We start from the raw sequence: 18,630 nt of genomic DNA, 5'->3' as shown, positions 1-18,630 counted from the left end.
TCGCAGGATGAATGAGCTGTGTCCTTTAAGTACTGTCAGATGGAAAGGGTGGCCCCATCTTTATGTGGCTCCTGCAGATCTAATGGCTTCTAGTAAAGAGCGCATCAAACCTCTCATCCTTAGGGTGAGTCGTGAGAGATCCGGAAATAAATGCACAGCTGCACCATCAAAGTCCACCAGACCATTTGCCCACGCTCTCCGCATTATTTCCTCTTTAATTGTGTAAGAATGGACCCTGGCCAGGACGTCTCTCGTAACCAGGGCATCCCCTCCTCTGGGCCCCTGCACTCTGTGTACATGGTCTAGTTCCAGCTCTGCTGTGGGCGGCTTATCTAGCAGGCGATTGAAAATGGCTATGACCGTAGCCCTAAGGTCTCCTCCAGAGGTAACTTCAGGCAGGCCGCATAGTCTTATATTGTTCCTGCGACTGTGGTTTTCTCCATCATCAACAGAGAGTTGTAACATTATCGTTATAGTTATTCTGTGTCTCCTCTAATGCCGCCATTCTGGACTCCAACACACCTGAGGAGGTCTCAACTACAGTTACCCGAGAGTCTACGGTATCAATCCTTTGCTTGAGATCATGGATCTCTCTGGATAGGGTACTCACAATTGAAGCCGCCGATTCAGCAATATCCCGTTTAGTAGGAAGGAGGGCGATGATGTCTTTCCATGCCTCTGTGGATGGCTTCCCCTGAGCGCTGACTCCCTGTGACAGTGAGTAACCGTCTGCTCCCGGTATGTCCGGCGAGGGGTTTGGGGAGTCAGGTCTGTTGGAGGGTTGTAATGTCACCTGCATTGTGTTGGGCAGGCCTTTGCCTGCTTTCTTCAGAGAAGCCGTGCCGGCTGTGTTAGAGCGCGGAGGCGCCATCTTAGGATCCACGGCCTGTGACGGGGTTGCCGAGTTCAGCAAGAAATAGGCAGTAATGTCTGTGCCTCTGCACGCGGCGGGTGATCCTGGTGCTCTGTCTGTTGCGGACATGTAAAAAACAGCGAGGTCCGCACTCTGAATTCGGCTCTCAACACGAATGCTGCACGGAGCTCCCAGTCATGCAGCCTCACAGCGCCATTGCCAAGCCACGCCCAAAACGGGCCTTTCTAAATGCCGGTTTCAGCTTTTAAAAACATGTGTTCAGCAGAGTTTGCACAAGCGTCTTGTGTGCATGAAGCCTAATACAATTTCATGGAGTTGCGTTTACGAACTTTGGCAAAAGACGCAAAAAGCTCCTAAACTCATGTTTGAGAGCTGTAGTGTACATGAAGTCTAAGAACAGGGAATCTGCCCTCTTTGTCTGTGTTAGCCTAGCCCCTCAGCATCAGACACAAACTGCCTACAAATGCACCCTCTTGTGAAGTGACATGTGGGTACATAGATTATGTACAGGAGCAGGAAGACTATAGCTGGGCAACTACTGAGCCCTGGACTCCTGCGTAGGTTGTTGTGATGATGATTAGGCCCTGCAGATGAGGCAATTAAAAATATTTAGTTATATCGTTAATAATTGCAAAAAAAACTGAGTGAGTGTTGTCACCCTAGAACAGGAAGTGTGTTATTGGCAGGATCACTAGATGGAAATCGAAAAAAGACAGAAAACAAGAAAACCATTTCAGCACCACATCTGGTAAAATTAAATATATTTAATTATTGTTGTTGTTTGTTGTGCTTAATAAGTAAATTGTTGCTTTGGTCTGCATAGGCAAAGCAGATGTTCACTAAAAAGTTCTGATAAAAGCAATAACACAGTCATGACACATATGCTAAGCAAATTCACACCTGAAACCTTCCCAAAGGCCCCATTCACACTAAGTGTAGCGGCTACTCGCGTTGCCACCCACATTTTTTTTCTTTTCGTAAAGCTTTATTGATATTCAATGTAAGCAGTAGGCATTCAAAATACACCATTAATGTTAAGAAAAATGAACAGCATACTCCAGCCCATGTATGTAATGCACATGATGTAGCAAAACAGAAGCATAATATAATAAAATGGCAAAGGGTATAAAGGTCTGCAGGAAGAAAGCCATTTTCACCAGTATACAGTAGCACTCCCAGGAAGAGGGTAAAGCACAACTGTTGTATCAGGCCCTACAAGTCAGTGGCAAATAGGTCAGGGCTAGCAAATTAGTAAATGAATAGCATAGTACTTTACATAGAAAAGGGATCCCAATATCTTAGAAGCAGGAGGCCTGTCATCACAGATCTCACAATAAACTAGCAGGTAGGCCAGGGTGCAGATGGGGACTGCATAACTTGAGAATCTGGAAAAGAAGAGAATACAGCAGAAAAGGTAGGGATAAAGAGAAGACAATGAAGAGAAGAAAAATTAAAGGTGGTGGTGCTAGAGAGAAAAAAGGGAGGAGGGGAAGGGCTAGCCCGGCAAACAGCATGACAGCTAATCGAGGCATTTGTAGCACCTGCCCCAGTATATTGAGGCCTCACATAGACACAGTACATTCAAGACAGAGCACTGAGTAAGTCAACTACATTTCCAAAACAGAGCCCTAGTGTGTAAGGGTCTCTAACCACGTGTCCATGATAAGTCGTCGATAGGAATGTGTTGTTTGAAAGTATGCCCAAATGGTCGTAAACTTTGAGACCCCATACTGTGCAATAAAAAAAATAATTCCTCCATCTTAGCTATGCGGTCGACTCTAAAGAGCCATTCTTTAATGGCAGGGGCTACTTTAGAGCAGCAATGCACTGGGATGCACATTCTAGCAGCATTGATCATATGCATAGCCAGAGATCTTCAATACAATCAAATCGGCATAGGGGAGAGATGAAGAAGGTATTGAGCTGGAGAAAATTCTACTGGGAGAATATAAACTTCAATCACCGTTTTATGTACTACATCCCAAAATCATTGGATCACAGGGCAGGTCCACCATACATGGAGTAAATGACCTTCGTCAGTTGGAGATCGCAAGGGAAATTTTTCATTGTAAAGTCAGCATCCTATACCATTGATTCTGAAGTTTACGACCATTTTCCTGGATTGCTAAGTTCAGAATACCTTGGTAGATTGAAACATATAACATTCCTCCAGTCATCATCCGACAACTCCCAGCCCAAGTCCCTCTCCCATAAGGCGCAGGCCTTTCCTGATTTGGCCTTATAAGTATCAAATTGAAATTGGTAGATAGAGGATATGACATGTCTTTGAGGTTGTCCTCTAGAACAAAGATTCAAAGGGAGTCATTGAACAGGAAAAAAAAGGGTGAGTGTTGGAGGCGGAGAATTCGGACATACCTCCAGAAAGAAATTGTGCCCATGGTCGAGGGCAAAGCCACCGTATCCATGTTAATAATAATAATAATAACTGCCCGGGTGAAAGAAATGCTTCACCAGAATACCTTCATGAGGCCATACCTCGGCTAGAAAGGTACAAGGTAGCCCAGGAGCAAAAGCAGGAATTCCCCGAACAGAGGTGACTCTGCAGCAAACCTTAAAGTTACGAAAGGTAGCCCCTTTTGTTGGATGGGCACGCAACTGATCCATTAAGCATAGAGAGACTATCCAGGGCTGAGATCCTAGGCTGAACAAACAGAAGGCATTCGCTAGAGTTACCCAATCTTTAAAGCAGAGTTCCACCTGAAAAAAAAAAAAATACTGCAGCTGCTGACTTTTAAAATAAGGACACTTACCTGTCCAGGGCGCTTGCGATGTCCTCACCGGAAGCCGACCTGTCCCTCGGGTCCGGGTGAAGGCGCCGGCATCTTAAGTAAGGGAATCAGGAAGTGAAGACTTGTGGCTTCACAGCCTGGTTCCCTATTGCGCATGCGTGAGTTGCGCTACGCGTTCTGAGTGGTCCCTGCTGTCTTCTGGTACCTGTGTGTCTCCCAGAAGATAGCAGGGGGGGACGGAGGAGGGGCCAGACATGGCGTAGATCACCGCAGATACTGCAGCGATCTTTCCCCGGAAGTGGGAGCAAATACCTGTATTAGACAGGTATCTTGCTCCTCCCTCCCCCCTGAAAGGTGCCAAATGTGACGCCGGAAGGGGAGGGAGGAATCCAGACAGCAGAAGTTCCATTTTTGGGTGAAAATCTGCTTTAATCGAATGATGGAGCCACCAATCAACAACTCTCATCAGTTGGCAAGCCCAGTAGCATTTATGTACTGTAGGTCTCGAAGGCCAACACCACTTTTTGATTTAGGTAAGGTGAGCCCAGTCCAGAGCCGATTGTCCCTTACAAGCTACCCATATCGCCTTGTAGGCCGCAAAAAAGGCCCCAGTCGCATGTTTTTTCAATGCGCACAGGGCAGTCTGTTCGCTTGAATGGGCTGCCCAACACGCCAAAGAAGCTCCTGCAGCTTTTCAGGAAGTGAGCTTTGTGTGTTTTTATATCTATGGTCCTCACAAAACCCACTGATCCCACCTACCCAATACTTTTCATTATTATTCTCCTTTTCACCTTCCTCTGCTTCTACATCACATCACCCCCTCCTTACTGTTCACTCCCTCTCCAAGCAGGGGTGAACTTTGATTCTATTACCCTATGTACCCAGAGAGGGAAACACACCCATTTACAGCTGAGACACCTAGAGACTCAGAACTAACTGACATTGCTAAGTTTGCAAATACATTTATAACTTCTACTACTCCTTTCCCCATCTTCTCTCTTTCCATAAAAAGCAATCTTATTGTACTTAGTTGTTTTTATCATGACATTTCACTGTGTAAAAATTGTAATTCACTTCCAATGTTGCAACTGATACTATTAACCCACCCCTACCCTCTCTCTCTCTCTCTCTCTCTATAAAGCCCATTAAAGCGAATGTTAAAAAAAAACAGCAACAAACGATTTTAAGTGTATTCATTAAGACTTTAAAATCACACGCAACAAACATGTACAATAAATTAGGACACATATATAAAAAAAACATAACTTTGGAGATTAGGGGCTGAAAAGTTTGCACATCTCTACCCTCTGCTTTCACTACCCCAGACAAAATCTTATCTGTCACCCCTCCAACTGCCCACTCAACCCCAGCAATTTTGCAACCAATCCAGTTTCTATATCCACAATCAGAGGGATATTATTACAGTTATATTTCATATGCTGGATTACAGATTCTCTATAGTGTATGTTTGTATTTAGGCAGCCTTCTTGTTTAAGTCAGACATGATTGATAGAACTAAAATTTGAGAGATGAACAGGTAAACAGAATAATGAGACCTGGCACTGCTGCTTTATCTTGGCAGAACATCAACAGTCAGCTGACATAGTTTATTCTTGACTCTCAGGATTTGTTGGCCAAGGTGTGTCTACAGAGGTCTCAGATTGGCCCATAGACATGCTGTCATTTTTCAATCCATCCATAATCAGTCAGATCTGCAAACAATCATCCATGTCTGTGGCCAGATTTAGTCATTATTGGTTTGCTACACAAAGACCAAATCAATATTTTTATTACAATTATTATACAGGATTTATATAGCACCAGCAGTTTCTACAGAGTTTTATTGTCAGAAATGATTGGAGTGCACACATGGCTTCTTGAGTGGATCTTGCAAAGGTCTAACTACATGGGCCTCAGTCAACTGCTTGTAATGTTCAACACGATTCAGTTGAAGAAATGTTGATACTTTGCCTTGTACTGCTGACTCCTGGAAAACACCTGGAAGAGTTAAGTGCATTACTGTTACTATACTATAAAATACACCTTCTGGAAAAAAGCAGAAACATCTTTTTAAAAGTAATTGCTTAAAGCCTTTTAAGTAATTGCCTTCAAATCTGGGCAGGTAAAAATAATTTAAAATGTCTCCCTCTTGGGCACACTAGAACGATCTAGTGTGCCATGGGCCGGTGCTACCACTAGACAAACTAGGCGGCCGCCTAGGGCGCACTGCTGCCTACGGCGCAGCCACAGCCAGTTGTTGCTTGGTTCAAACCCCCCCCAGAGCGTCCTGCTCAAATACTCAGTCAGCGTATCTGCTGCCACAGCCATGCCGCTCAGCAACAGCGCAGGCTGTGCAGCAATCAGAGCTGTCCCTGAATGTACAGCAGCTGACAGCATTTGGTTTCTAGGGCCACCCATTTCCTAGTAGCCAATCACGTGCTTGCCCCTCCCCCATGCCCCAGCATTCAGAGGAGGAGGAAGTTCCTCCTTTAAACCCATCTGGTCCCAGTGCCCAGCCTTCCAGCTTCCACCTGTCCTGTAGTCGACTGCTGCAATGAAAAGAAATAGATCCTGATGTAAGCTAGTGTCTTCACAATACTCCCTTCTCCCCTTCCACTACCCCAACCATGCTCTTAAACCTATCCACTCTCCGTACCCCACTCTGCTCTTCCCTTCTAACTTTGGGGACCCTATTGAAAGGGAATGGGCTTTAGGGACCATGATGTAAGGGGGTTTTGGAGACCCTGTTGTAAGGTCGCTTTAGGGACCCTGATGTAAGGGGCTCTGGGGACCCTGATGTAAGGAGGGCTCTAAGGACACTGATGTAAGGGGAGGTGCCTTTGGGGATATTAATGAAAGGGAGACTCTGATGTAAGGGGAAACCCTGGGGTCCCTGATTTAAGGAGAGGGGACTCTAGAGACTCAGATGTAAGGGGGCTTTAGGGACCCTGATGTAAGGTCGCTTTAGGGACCCTAATGTAAGGTCACTTTAGGGACCCTGATGTAAGGGGGGTGACTTTGGGGATCCTAATGAAAGAGGCACTCTGATGTGAGGGGAAACTCTGGGGTCTCTGATTTAAGGAGGGGGGACTCTAGAGACTCTGATGTAGGGTTGCTTTAGGGACCCCGAGGTAAGGTCGCTTTAGGGACCCTGATGTAAGGGGGGCTCTGAGGACCCTAATGTAAGGGGGGTAACTTTTGGGAACCTAATAAAAGGGGGACTCTGATGTGAGGGGGAACTCTGGGGTCCCCGATTTAAGGAGGGAGGACTCTAGGAAACCTGATATAAGGGGAGACTCTGGGGACCCTGATTTAAGAAGAGTGGCTTTGGGGGACCCTGATGTAAGGGGGGACTGGACTTTGAGATCCTAATGAAACTAGGATCTTTGATGTAAGGGCGAACACTGGGGACCCTGATTTAAGGGAGGAACTCTGGGCACCCTAAATTAAGGACAGGGGACTCTTGAGACCCTGATGTAAGGGTGGGGGGTGACTCTGGGAACACTGATGAAAGGAGAGGGCACTCTGGAGACCCTGATGTAAGGAGGGAACTTTGGGGACCCTAATGACGGGGATAAACTCTAATGTAAGGGGTCAGGCCCAGGCATAAAGCTATTTAAGGGGCCCCAAAACTTCTGATGGCTGCCCTGTTCCCCACACACTGCGCTGACATTGCACATACCGCTGCAGGATTGAATGATGTTAGCTGGAGACAAAGCTGTCTCCTGCAAACTTCAGCCAATCCGTAGAAGAGGTATCCGGCCAATGAATTGCCGTGCTGTGCGCAACATCACTTCCTACTAGCTCCCCAGTTAGTCTCCACACAGACATTTGCAACCTTTTTTTTTGGGGGGGAGGAATATGAGTGCAAGTAGCTGGTCTTGCCTAGGGCTCAAACTATTCTAGCACCAGGCCCTAAGTGTGCCTAGTGTACATAGTGTATGTCTAGGGCAGGGGTCTCCAATCTTTGTAAACAAAAGGGCCACTTTACTGACGTTCAGACCTAAGGGCTCATTTACACCTGCTTCGACTTCAGCACACATTAAAGCGCCTACTACTTCAACGTGCTTTTTTGATCTGTTTTTGATGCTTCAGTGGTACTTCGATGGTGCTTTTTTTGAAGCTTTAATGAAGCTTGGCAGATGCCCTGTGTGTGTTATCTCATACCTGCAACTTCTTCAAAGCGAAGCTAAAGCTGAACAAAAGTCTCTCAAAAGCTTCAGGTGCTTCAAGCGAGCTTTGCCATAGACTTCTATAGAGACCTTGAAGATGCTTTGAAGCACCACTAAAGCAACACAGGGTATAATTTTTGAAGCAAAGCAAACACAACGTGTGAACAGGACTGTAAGCTAACCATTTTATTTAGTGACAGGGGCTTTAATTGGCATTCAGAGTGCTTTAAAAAAAGCCTGTTCGAAGCCATGTTTTGAAGTGTAAACAAGCCCTAAGGCCCCATTCACACCTCAGTGTTTTGTAGCTTGATGCTTGAAGCTCCAAAACGCTGGAGGAGAACAAAATCAATTATTCTTTATGGAGATAGTTCACATCTCCACTCCAAGTCACCTGAAGTTTAAAAAAGTTCAGGAGCTTTTTATGTAGCTTGAATTTGGCAGATTTGAGAGTTTGGGCCTGATTTTATTCCCATAGAAATGAATAAAAACGCCAAAATGCCACATTAGCATGTTTTTGTGCGCATTTGCACATTTTGTTGTGCGCTTTTCCGTGATTTTCTGCTCAAATTAAAACATTTAAAAAAATAAAATAGTGATAATATATGAATAAATAAATGTAAACTAAATACACAAGTAGCTAAAAAAAAAAAAAAAATAAAAAAAAATAAATCGTAAATAAAATAAATTTTTAATATGTAATAATAAATAATAATTAAACCCAAGCCTTAAAATATAATAAATTATTAATAATAATAATGATAAAATAATAATCACCCAAACCTGAGCAAGAAAAATAAATTATTATTAATAATAATAAAATGTATTTTGTGTTAGGGTGTTTTGTTATTTATTATTATTTTATTTTTTTAAGGGTTAGGAGTTAATTATGTATTTAATATTACTTAGTAATCATTCATTTAATTTATTTAGGATTTTTTTTATTTATTTGTGTATTTATTATTATTATTAGTAGTAGTATTAACACCCTAATAAAAAATAAAAAATAAATAAATAATCCTATGTCAGAAAGCTAGTTCAGATAATAGTAATTCTCATACAGGTAATGCAACTTCTTCTGCAGCTACTGCTCTTTCCCAAACAGCTAATTCGTGCAGGTGCACCAGCACACAGACGAGCTCAAGCTAATATCCAGTGTGCACTGAAATATAGGCGCCTCCTGGCCACCCCGATGTCTTACCGTGTATGACCCTGGCTCCCCAACTGTGGCAGTCACCTGCTATGAAGCTACTGGCACCCGTGCTTCGAGCCTTGTACCTCTGTCACCACATTCAGGGGTGCTCGAACCAGAGCCGCAGGGGAAGCCCGCTCATCAACTTGGCCTCCAACCAAGGTACGTGGACACCCTAACCCCTAATCCTAACCCCTTAAAAAGTGGGAGGCACATATACAAACTGTTGTAATTCCTACACCGTTCACCTGATTTGTATGTAAATACGCTCAAATTAAAGCTGAAAGTCTGCAGTTAAAGCACATCTTGTTCGTTTCATTTCAAATCCATTGTGGTGGTGTATAGAGCCAAAAAGATTAGAATTGTGTTGATGTCCCAATATTTATGGACCTGACTGTATATAAAAAGTTTGCCACCTTTTGTTCTGGGACTCTTGATGTTCTTACCTAGCTTTTTGCAGATCTCTTCCACTTTTTGAAATGCATTTTGTACTTCCTCCTGTGTTTGTACAATAACTTCCACTTCACCTACTGCAAAACCAAAGTCAGCCTCATCTAGGTCAACCACAGCCATGGTGCCTGAGCTTTCCTCCAGAGGCAGCTGGAAGCTGCGTCTGCGCGTCACGAAACTTGCAAACTCATTCAGGCAAAACGCTTCTATGCTGGGGGGAGTTGGGACACCCAGTACTTCACTGACTTTGCAGATAATTTTATCTTCTTCAGTCACCTCTGTGTATTGTGTGGAAGCTCCAATTAGTCCTCGAGCTCCTGGCTGTGGTGGGTGCTTTAGCTCCCAACTATCTCCCCTTTTTCGCAGCCAACAGTCGGAAAGTGTAAGCCGCAAATCTGGGCTATCATAGTAAGAGTCTCTAAATGTGATTTCCTTAAACAGCTCAGCCCCTAGTGCATACAAGCTTTTCTCCACTTCTGGACCTGGGACAAACTTTCTTTCCACTTCAATAGACCCAGATAGATGTGAGGAAGGTGCCATTTCTAGGAAAGAAAGAACAAAGTACGATGTTCAGCAAGATGAAATGATGCACAAGTGATTTGTGAAAGAGCCAGAACTGTGTGTACAAGCAAAGAAGGAACAAGGAACATATGATTATAAGGTCTGTATAGAAGAAAGCTGGTATGTGCCAATTTCTCAGTCAACACTTTGACATATTTTTCTTAAGCAAAAAAGCAAAAATGTTTCACATCCAATCATCACAAATTGTCTAATGTAGTCATCCTTGTTTATACTCTAAAAACTATTAAGACAAAGATGCTCTCGCATAGTCTAATTGTACTTGTTTGTGACTTGTAATGGAGCAATATAAAACCTTTAAAGAATAGGTAAACCCAGCATTTCATATTGCTGATATGTGCCTGATGTACTTCTATGAAAAAGTATCCTGTTCTCTTTGTATTGCTTCCTTTGTGTGAAATCCCTGGTGTTCCTGCCAGTCCCTCTGGTTTTCATAATAAAAACTGACCACACTAGGCATGAGAGCACAGCGTGGTCAGTTTTTTAGCTGTGCTGAGAACTCTCTCCTCCAATGATCAGACTTGTCCTGACATGCCCTCCTTCACAGCCATTCACTGGGATGATAAGTGTACTGCTGTTTCTCCTCCCCCTAGCTCTCCAAATCTCCTATGCAGCTGAGAACAGAGCTTATATGATCACTTATAAAAAATAAAAAAAAAAGTGTCTATAATGTTTTTTATATGTATACACAAATGTTTTGCCTTTCATTTCTGTTTTAAAATGAATGGGTTGTTTTACAAGGCGAGGGTTTACAAATACTTTAAGGCTGAACTCTAGACAGATATAAAAGACACACATTAATCATTAATACATAATTAAATGTATTATTTAGATGCAAGAGGTGTCTACATTTGTCATGGTAGCAGCCTTCTACCGTCCCTGTTTAGCAAAAATGAAGCATGAGAGGAAGAAGCAGTACAAGGAGCCAATCAGTTCATGTGCTGACAAGGAGCATGCCAATTAAAAGGAGGAGCAATATGAAAGAGATGAGCTCATTGCTGTGCTTCTCCTTCCACTGTCCAGTCGCAAACTAGCACAGGTCCAGTATGACCTTGGGTCAGAGGAAGTTGGTTAAATAATACTGCCCATCAGAATGAGGATATCTAGCAGCAGAAAGACCCCCTGTGATGGAAGAGCACAAAAAGCAGCAAATAACGCTCACAGGATACCAAACACTAAGCCAGTGTAAGATGATACTCCCACAGCCACACAGGTGCCGGCTCTGCACGATAAGTAGATAATGAATCAAAGAGCTCTGGATGGCCGCACTGCCGTGAAAAAAGCACCTTTATTTCATTAAAATGTTGCAGGTCACATCAAAGTGGATATATAGGACAAAAAGCAGCTAACGCGTTTCACATCAATGGATGCTTACTCATACATAGCTATGAGTAAGCATCCATTGATGTGAAACGCGTTAGATGCTTTTTGTCCTATATATCCACTTTGATGTGACCTGCAACATTTTAATAAAATAAAGGTGCTTTTTTCACGGCAGTGCGGCCATCCGGAGCTCTTTGATTCATTATCCCCCTGTGATGGAAGTCGGAAGTGACGAAACGCGCTGGGGCGTGGCTCCATGGCAACTAGAGGGGACACCGGGATGGAAACAAGCAGCGTCCCCCAGTAGTGAGATACAGAGATAGCACGTTATGTGATTTACATCATAAACACTTTAATTGTTTTTAAAAATGTGAGCAGCTCTTCTTTTAAATATATTTTTGGTGGTTTGGTTATTATGCCATTGAAAGTTTTCTTTTTCTCCCACATGATACCTGACACACTTTGTTCTGTAGAATGATTACCTGATATCTGCCCTGGAGTTGATTGGTTCAACTAAAAAGCTGTTTTACCAACCATGAGAATGGGAGGCATTTGAAGTTGGTGAGTTTTCATCTGAAAGGGAGAGGGATCACTGTATGCATGCGAAGAGGTGTTTGGAAGCAGTGGAGATTTATATAAAGGAGGACTGCACTGGATTTTTTTGTTAAAGGGCAGTGGCACATGTGTGTGCTATCTCAAGAAACAACAATGGGTGAGGTTTTTTTTTTTTTTTTTATGTGGGCTCATTTTGAGGTCAGATCATAGAAAAAAAATATTTTTTTGCATTTTCACAGCGCTACTTGTACAGTGAATCGCCGTAACTTTATATGTTTGTATGTAGAAAGAAAGTACAGTAAAGAAATTCTCTGAAACGAAGGTGAACATTGCAGCAAAAGTGTTCTTTTTCCTCTTTTAATGCGCTATTAATTTTTATATTTTGGCTGACGTTCTGCTTTAATCACTTGCTGACCGAGCACAGCCGAATGACGGCTACAGCGTGGTCGGCTTATTCTCGGAGGGCGAACAACGACGTCCTCCCAGAATCGCGTGCGCACCTGGGAATGTCTGTGACCTTTGGGTCCTCCGAACCCGGTGCTTCAGGGATTGGGGTAAAGGGACAATGACAGCAGCTCTTTACCACGTGATCGCTCTGTCGGAGCGATCACTTGTCAACAAACTGTGGCATGTCCGGTTCAGCTGTCCTCTGTGTGGGCTGGGAGTGGCCTAGAGTAGCAGCAGGTGACTCGCATGCAGCATCATTTCTCTGTCACCTCCCTCTGGTTTCTAGAGGATTCTAGAATAGAGGTGGGAAAGAGGAATGGAGTGGCATGAGGTGTTTCAGGGAGACATGACCAATCCCCAACTAGGATTGGCAGGGGGCAGGCCTCTTTGAAATACCCAGGGTCAGCCCTGCTGGGGAGGAGTTGTCGGGTGGAAGAAGCTGGAGATGGAGCACTAGGTTGTTGGGGCCTTTGAGGTACTCCCCAGTCTGGCGGGGTGACCTTGGGCCTGTGGGGTTCGGGTGCAAGTCTAAACCTTTCGGAGTAACAAAGGAGGATCTGGACAGGAGGCACAGAGAGGGACAGAGAAAGACAATGGGAGCTAGTATTGCTGGGCAAGTCTCCAGGAGGGATCCACCCCAGTGCAGCCAGGAGGGCTGGTGAGTGACAGGCACAGTTGGGAGAGCTGGGGAGGCATGCCGTGTGCTGTCTAGGATGAGCCAGCAGGAGAGACTAGAGATGTCATGGGCAGTGGAGTTGGGCTACTGCAGCCAAGAGGGCTAGCAGAGCCTGTAGAGGACTGACCGGGAGCAGTAATCCACCCAAGGTCATCTAGCACTAAAAGACTTTCCTATTTTTGCTTCAAATTTAAAAAGGGGCCCGCGGTCCCTGCCTGCAAATGGCAATTGCTAAGGCCTGACAGAGTCAGAGTTGGGCCTACCAAGTGCTAGCTGTACCAGGAAACAAGTATTTTACAGGGGAGAGAAAAAGTCTGCAAATAAGCGTTGTGCTGGAGGAGGCTGGAGCTCTAGAAGAGTAAATAGAGGTTCCTACTGATCGTTCTATTGATTTTGGGCATCCCATGATTTCCCTTACCCTATCCAAGTTCAAAATCCCTCAATAAAATACAAAACAAACATACAGACTGTTCATTGTGTCTAATGTGAATGGGAAGTTAATGCCGGGCTGGGCAGAGGTGACAGGTGGGACCAAAATATCCAGCAGCCCCTACAGGGGTACCGCTACACACATTAGGTACATTGAGATTGAATACTCTGATAAATTCCAGGACAATATATGGACACCATATAACAGGGGTAATTAGGAATGAGATTGTAATTAAAATGGCCTAAAGCTGTATTAAACCCCAAAGCATAACATTTATTATATAAGCAGATTACCAATTCTTAGATTGGATGGCTGCATTAATTTTCTTTGTTAGGCTTTTTTTCCTTTATTTTCACTTGGTGATTTGGCCAGTAAGTATGTTGTTCATCAACAGAACAAGCTGTCCTGCAAATGTAGCAGTTAGAAGGTAGAGACAAACTATTTAACACTGAGGCTTGGTTCACTTATATGCAGTGCGGCAAATGCAGTGAATCCTGTGTGTTTCCTGCACCACATTGAAATCGCACGGCGGTCATGTGAACTTCAGGGGGTGTCAGTGTTATGTTAACGACACCCGAAAATGGTTCGCAACACGCAGTGTGATTGACAGAATCAAGTTGCTTAGGTGTGAACACCCATGCGATCCGATACCAGTGCAGGAAAAAAATAAAGGGTCCTGCACTGTTTTTGTGTGGATTTGGTGCGATTTCAGCCAATACAAATGAATGTCCAAATTCCCAATTTTTTGCTGCTGTGATCAGACTTCCTGTTAGAAGGTGGCTATGTTTGTTCTCTATGCTCCCACTGTAGGTAGGAACCTAAGCCACCCTCTCTTGCTCAGTCCCAGGATAGATGGGGACTATGAACTATGGGATGTGTAGTGTGCATAGAGCAGTTTACTGCTCATTCCAAATAAACAGGAGTGAGTGGGAAAAGGAGAGGTTTGGGATCTCTTTGAGGAGGTTGCAAGGAGCCAAAAAACACAGTAAGAAACAATTGATAAAAAAAATAGATTACGGCGTCATTAAGAAGTGGATGTGTATGGATTATTTTTGGAAAATAAGGATACTGTTTAGTGTCACTTTAAGGCTGGCAATAGACTGCCAGGGGGCTGATCAGAAAAACAAAAAACTGATTTTCCTATCCACAGATTTGAGGTGGATGGAGAAATCTTCACTTCTGTTAATGTATTCTGACAGCAGGACTCTGTAATCCAATTAGACAGAAGTTGATCATTGGAATGACCATAGATGGATTGAAATTCGGCTGATCTCTGCTGAACTTGACAAATTTTGTTCCATCTATGGGCAGCTTAGCTCTGCTATTTATCAATATATCTATATAAGACCCTCTTCACACTGGGACGCTTTACTGGTGCTACAATGCTAAAAATAGCGCCTGCAAAGCTCCCTGAAAGAGCCGCTGCTGTCTCTCCTATACCGCCAGCACAGCGCTGCTGCAGTAGCGCTTTGTGGTGATTTTAACCCTTTCTCGTAAAAGCTCTCCGCTAGCGGCCGAATAGCGCCGCGAAATTGACGGTAAAGTGCCGCTAAAAAATAGTGGTGTTTTACCGCCAACGCACCAACCGCCCCAGTGTGAAAGGGGTCTAAGAGCTGGAGCATACACCTTCAGGCTAGGATCACATCTATGCACGTTGCGGTTGATCCTGCATGTTTTTCAATACACGTATTTATGCGTTTTGCTTTTTTTGGGGGGAATAATAGGAAAGTATGACAGTTCTGTTCATGTAGTGTGAATTTAATGCGACTTTACACTTTCTGGCACTTAAGTGGCATCAAAATTGCATCAAAGTAGGGTTGGGTTTAAGGGCTAGGGTTAAATGTTAGGGTTAATAACACTAACCCTAACATTTAAACCTAGCCCTTAACACTAACCCTAACATTTAAACCTAGCCCTTAATACTAACCCTAACATTTAAACCTAGCCCTTAATACTAACCCTAACATTTAACCCTAGGCTAGGGTTAAATATTAGGGTTAGTGGTAATTGTTTTGGTTAGAATGCTAGCCCTAACAGTTGCATCTAACCCTATCCCTAACAGCCCTTAATCTCAACGCTAAGAGCCCATTCACACCTGAGCGTTTTGTAGCTTGAAGCCTGAAGCTACAAAACGCTTGAGGGGAAAAAATCCATTATTCTCTATGAAGATGGTTCACATCTCCACTCCAAGTCGCCTGAAGCTCAAACAAGTTCTGCCTTGTTCAAGTTCAACCCTTTTTTGTCGCACGAATCGGGCAGATTTGGGCGTTTTTGGAGCAGGAAGCAGATGACAAAATCTAACAACATAGCAACAAATGATGAAACAGATGATCATTTTTCTATTGGCTAATAAAAAAAATGCCAAAGCTCAAAAACCCTGGACAACGCTGCATGGAAACGCGCAAATATGCCCGAAAAAACGTGCGACAAAACGCCGGAAGAAACGCTCAAAAACACTACGCTCAGGTGTGAATGCAGCCGTACATTTAACCCAAACCCTAGCCCTTAACCCTAACACTAATATTTAAACCTAACCCATAACCCTTATCCTAGCCCTTAACCTACTATGCAATTTTGGACACAACGGTTCCTGCAGGACTTTGATGCTGCTCGAATGCCAGAGAGTGTAAAGTCCTATCAAAGTCACATCAAAGCCTCATTACATGAACAGAACTGTTATACTTTCCTATTAGCCAAAAAAAAAAAAAAAAAAAAAAAGCAAAAGGCATCAAAAATGCAACACTTGCGTTTTTGGTGCAGGTCCATTGAACTCTATTACAAGCAAAATGCAATCTGCTGTGGGGAAAAAGTCCACGACCCTTTCCAAAAAAACACAATGACTCAAAATGTATAGATGTGAACTAGATCAATAGGAAACCATGGTAAATGAACTGTAGTGCGTTTTTGCAAAACGCACCAAAAAAATGCATGGATGTGAACCAAGGGTCAGTGGGAAGTTTAATCAGCAGTGGCAGCTCCCTTAGATTTATCCCAACAGATTTCATTTAAAATGAGCAGGACAAAGTTACTTCTGGGCCAGACATTAATGCTATAAAGGTGTGCTCTGCCTGACAGCTCAGGAAAGCCAGCCATTGGCAGCATCAAGTGCTGGGTGACCATCTCAGCTGTGATCGGCAGCCATTGTGACAAATTAGGTTTTAAAACAATTTGCAAATGGCAATAATTCTATATATAAGAACCAGATGTCAGCAGAACATGATTTTTGATTGGTTGCTGTGGACTATTCTGCATTATAAGGAAATTTATAGTGTAAATAGATTTAATATTTTGAATAAAATATAACCTTCTATTTGCTTGTTGCAATATAATTCATTTTTTTCTTAATTAACCTACTGCTTACATTTCAATTACACTGTTCCTTTAAAAATCCCACCTCCCATCTGCAAATAGAGGATAAAAAAAAACAAGTATGTAGCCTCTCCAATACACAGCTATCTTCCATCTTTGTAATACATCCCTGTTTATTTATAATTCAAACCTGAATTCGTAATGCAGGAAAGCTGCAGTCAGAGCACGTTGCCCCCGGATAAAGCAGTGTGTTCCTTTGTTGGGGGAGGGAAATGCTTCAGCAATGCTCCACTTGGCTGAGTCAGCCAGAGACTTCCCTGTAGTGCAGTGTATGACGGGATATGTAGTTCCCAACAGCAAACATACACATAGGCTTTGGCAGAGGTTAAAACTGCAATTACCAGACTCCTGTGCAAGGAACAATGAACCGTGCAGGGGAATTGCCATTTAAAGGAAAAGGCCTTTTGCCTGAGACCGTGTAATTAGAATCTCAAAAAAAAAAAAAAACACTTTCAAGCAAAGCATGGCTGTAGTTTATCACATATAAAAATCATTGTTTTACCATAACTGTTTTTTATTCATTCATTTATTCAGAAGAAATAACAGTATGCTCCACCAAGATGAGTACACTTGTAACAATGTACACATGTAGATGGGTCCCTAGCCATTCAAAGCAGCCGTCTCTCTGTTAGGGGGGCAATCAATTGCAGGGCTATCCAGGCAATTATTGTTCTCAACCACCCCTACAGACCACACGGACTAGTGCTGCCTGCTAAATTGTGTACAGATGGCAGGTCTAAAACCTTCTACTACACTATCCCAATGGTCCACCATAGCACCCACCCATAAGTTGTTAAGAGTACTCACGTCACAGGGCTCTGTGTTATTCTGTGGTTTCAGGTCAGGGTTTTGACAGTCCAGCCAAACATCTGGGGTCCTTGGGGACGAAGTCGCCTGGCGCATGTTTCGTAGATCGGTCTTCTCCTCACCACCAGGAGGGGAGATTTCTTCCCCTGCCCACCACCAATCCACACCCAACCAGGTTTACACTGTGTACCTTGTATCCAGGACTCTGTCCACCAGCACCTGTGGAATGTATTATGAGTTACACCCCTCCAGCCACCAACGGCCTAACTGTGTATTAGCCCACCTTTCACACTTCCACTCAGGTGTCAGTCATCCACTTGAATAACATCACACCAGCCAGAAGCAAAATCCAATATTTTTACTTGCAATAAAGAGTACGACTTTCAAATATTGCTAAGGTAATAAAGGCACTTTAAATTTGCGTCCAGCAAGATCCTGGTAAAGCATTAAGTTCTTGTTCTCTTTAGATCAGTACTACAAGTCTGGCAAGGCCCATACTGAGGGAGAACAAAGTGGGGGAACCAAACACATTTTACTTAACTGTCTGCTACATCCTTACTCTCCAAGGTATTCAATATTCCCCCCTCCTAGGCTCCACCCACAGTATATCAGGGATCCTGCCAGAGTAATTTCCTCTAAAAGGAGGGGCCTTTTGCTAGCAAATTAGTTAACAACTTCCCACACACATATGTACAGTACCCACATAAGGAAAAGGAACCTGAATCAATATAAGCATGCCTAGGACTCTGAGACAGGATCTGTATACACATCCTATTGTCTATCGGTTTATGGTTAGTTATAGTAATATTATTTTACAATACCTAAAATAATTTGTATTATTCTTATCTATACTAAAGGTTTGGATATATATATATATATTTATATATATATATGTGTGTGTGTGTGTGTGTTATTATTATATGAATACAGGATTTATATAGCGCCAAAAGTTTGCACACTGCTTTACAACATATACCCAGAGTTTTGCTGTTACATTTTACCCCTTGTA

The 18,630-nt window shown here is 43.3% G+C and overlaps 1 protein-coding gene across 1 annotated transcript; it reads right to left on the bottom strand.

Annotated features, from left to right (window-relative positions):
- Positions 1-4,802: 4,802 nt before the first annotated feature.
- THTPA (thiamine triphosphatase) lies at positions 4,803-17,093 on the bottom strand. Its single transcript, XM_073632631.1, has 3 exons — positions 16,945-17,093; positions 9,432-9,977; positions 4,803-5,622 (listed from the first exon to the last, which is right to left on the bottom strand). The coding sequence occupies exons 2-3, from the start codon at positions 9,973-9,975 to the stop codon at positions 5,471-5,473; spliced, it is 696 nt and encodes a 231-aa protein (XP_073488732.1). The 5' UTR covers positions 9,976-9,977; positions 16,945-17,093; the 3' UTR covers positions 4,803-5,470.
- Positions 17,094-18,630: the final 1,537 nt, after the last annotated feature.

This window comes from Aquarana catesbeiana, linkage group LG01, assembly GCF_042186555.1.
Source record: "Aquarana catesbeiana isolate 2022-GZ linkage group LG01, ASM4218655v1, whole genome shotgun sequence".
Taxonomy (NCBI): domain Eukaryota; kingdom Metazoa; phylum Chordata; class Amphibia; order Anura; family Ranidae; genus Aquarana; species Aquarana catesbeiana.
Note: the sequence above shows the minus strand (reverse complement) of the source record. Positions and strands in the feature narration are given on the sequence as shown.

What these genes read in the sequence shown, in the direction of transcription:
- THTPA (XM_073632631.1), bottom strand. Translation starts at nt 9,975, where the DNA reads ATGGCACCTTCCTCACATCTATCTGGGTCTATTGAAGTGGAAAGAAAG. An exon ending in AGAGATCTGCAAAAAGCTAG is followed by an intron (nt 5,623 to 9,431) that starts GTAAGAACATCA and finishes TAACTCTTCCAG; the next exon opens with GTGTTTTCCAGGAGTCAGCA.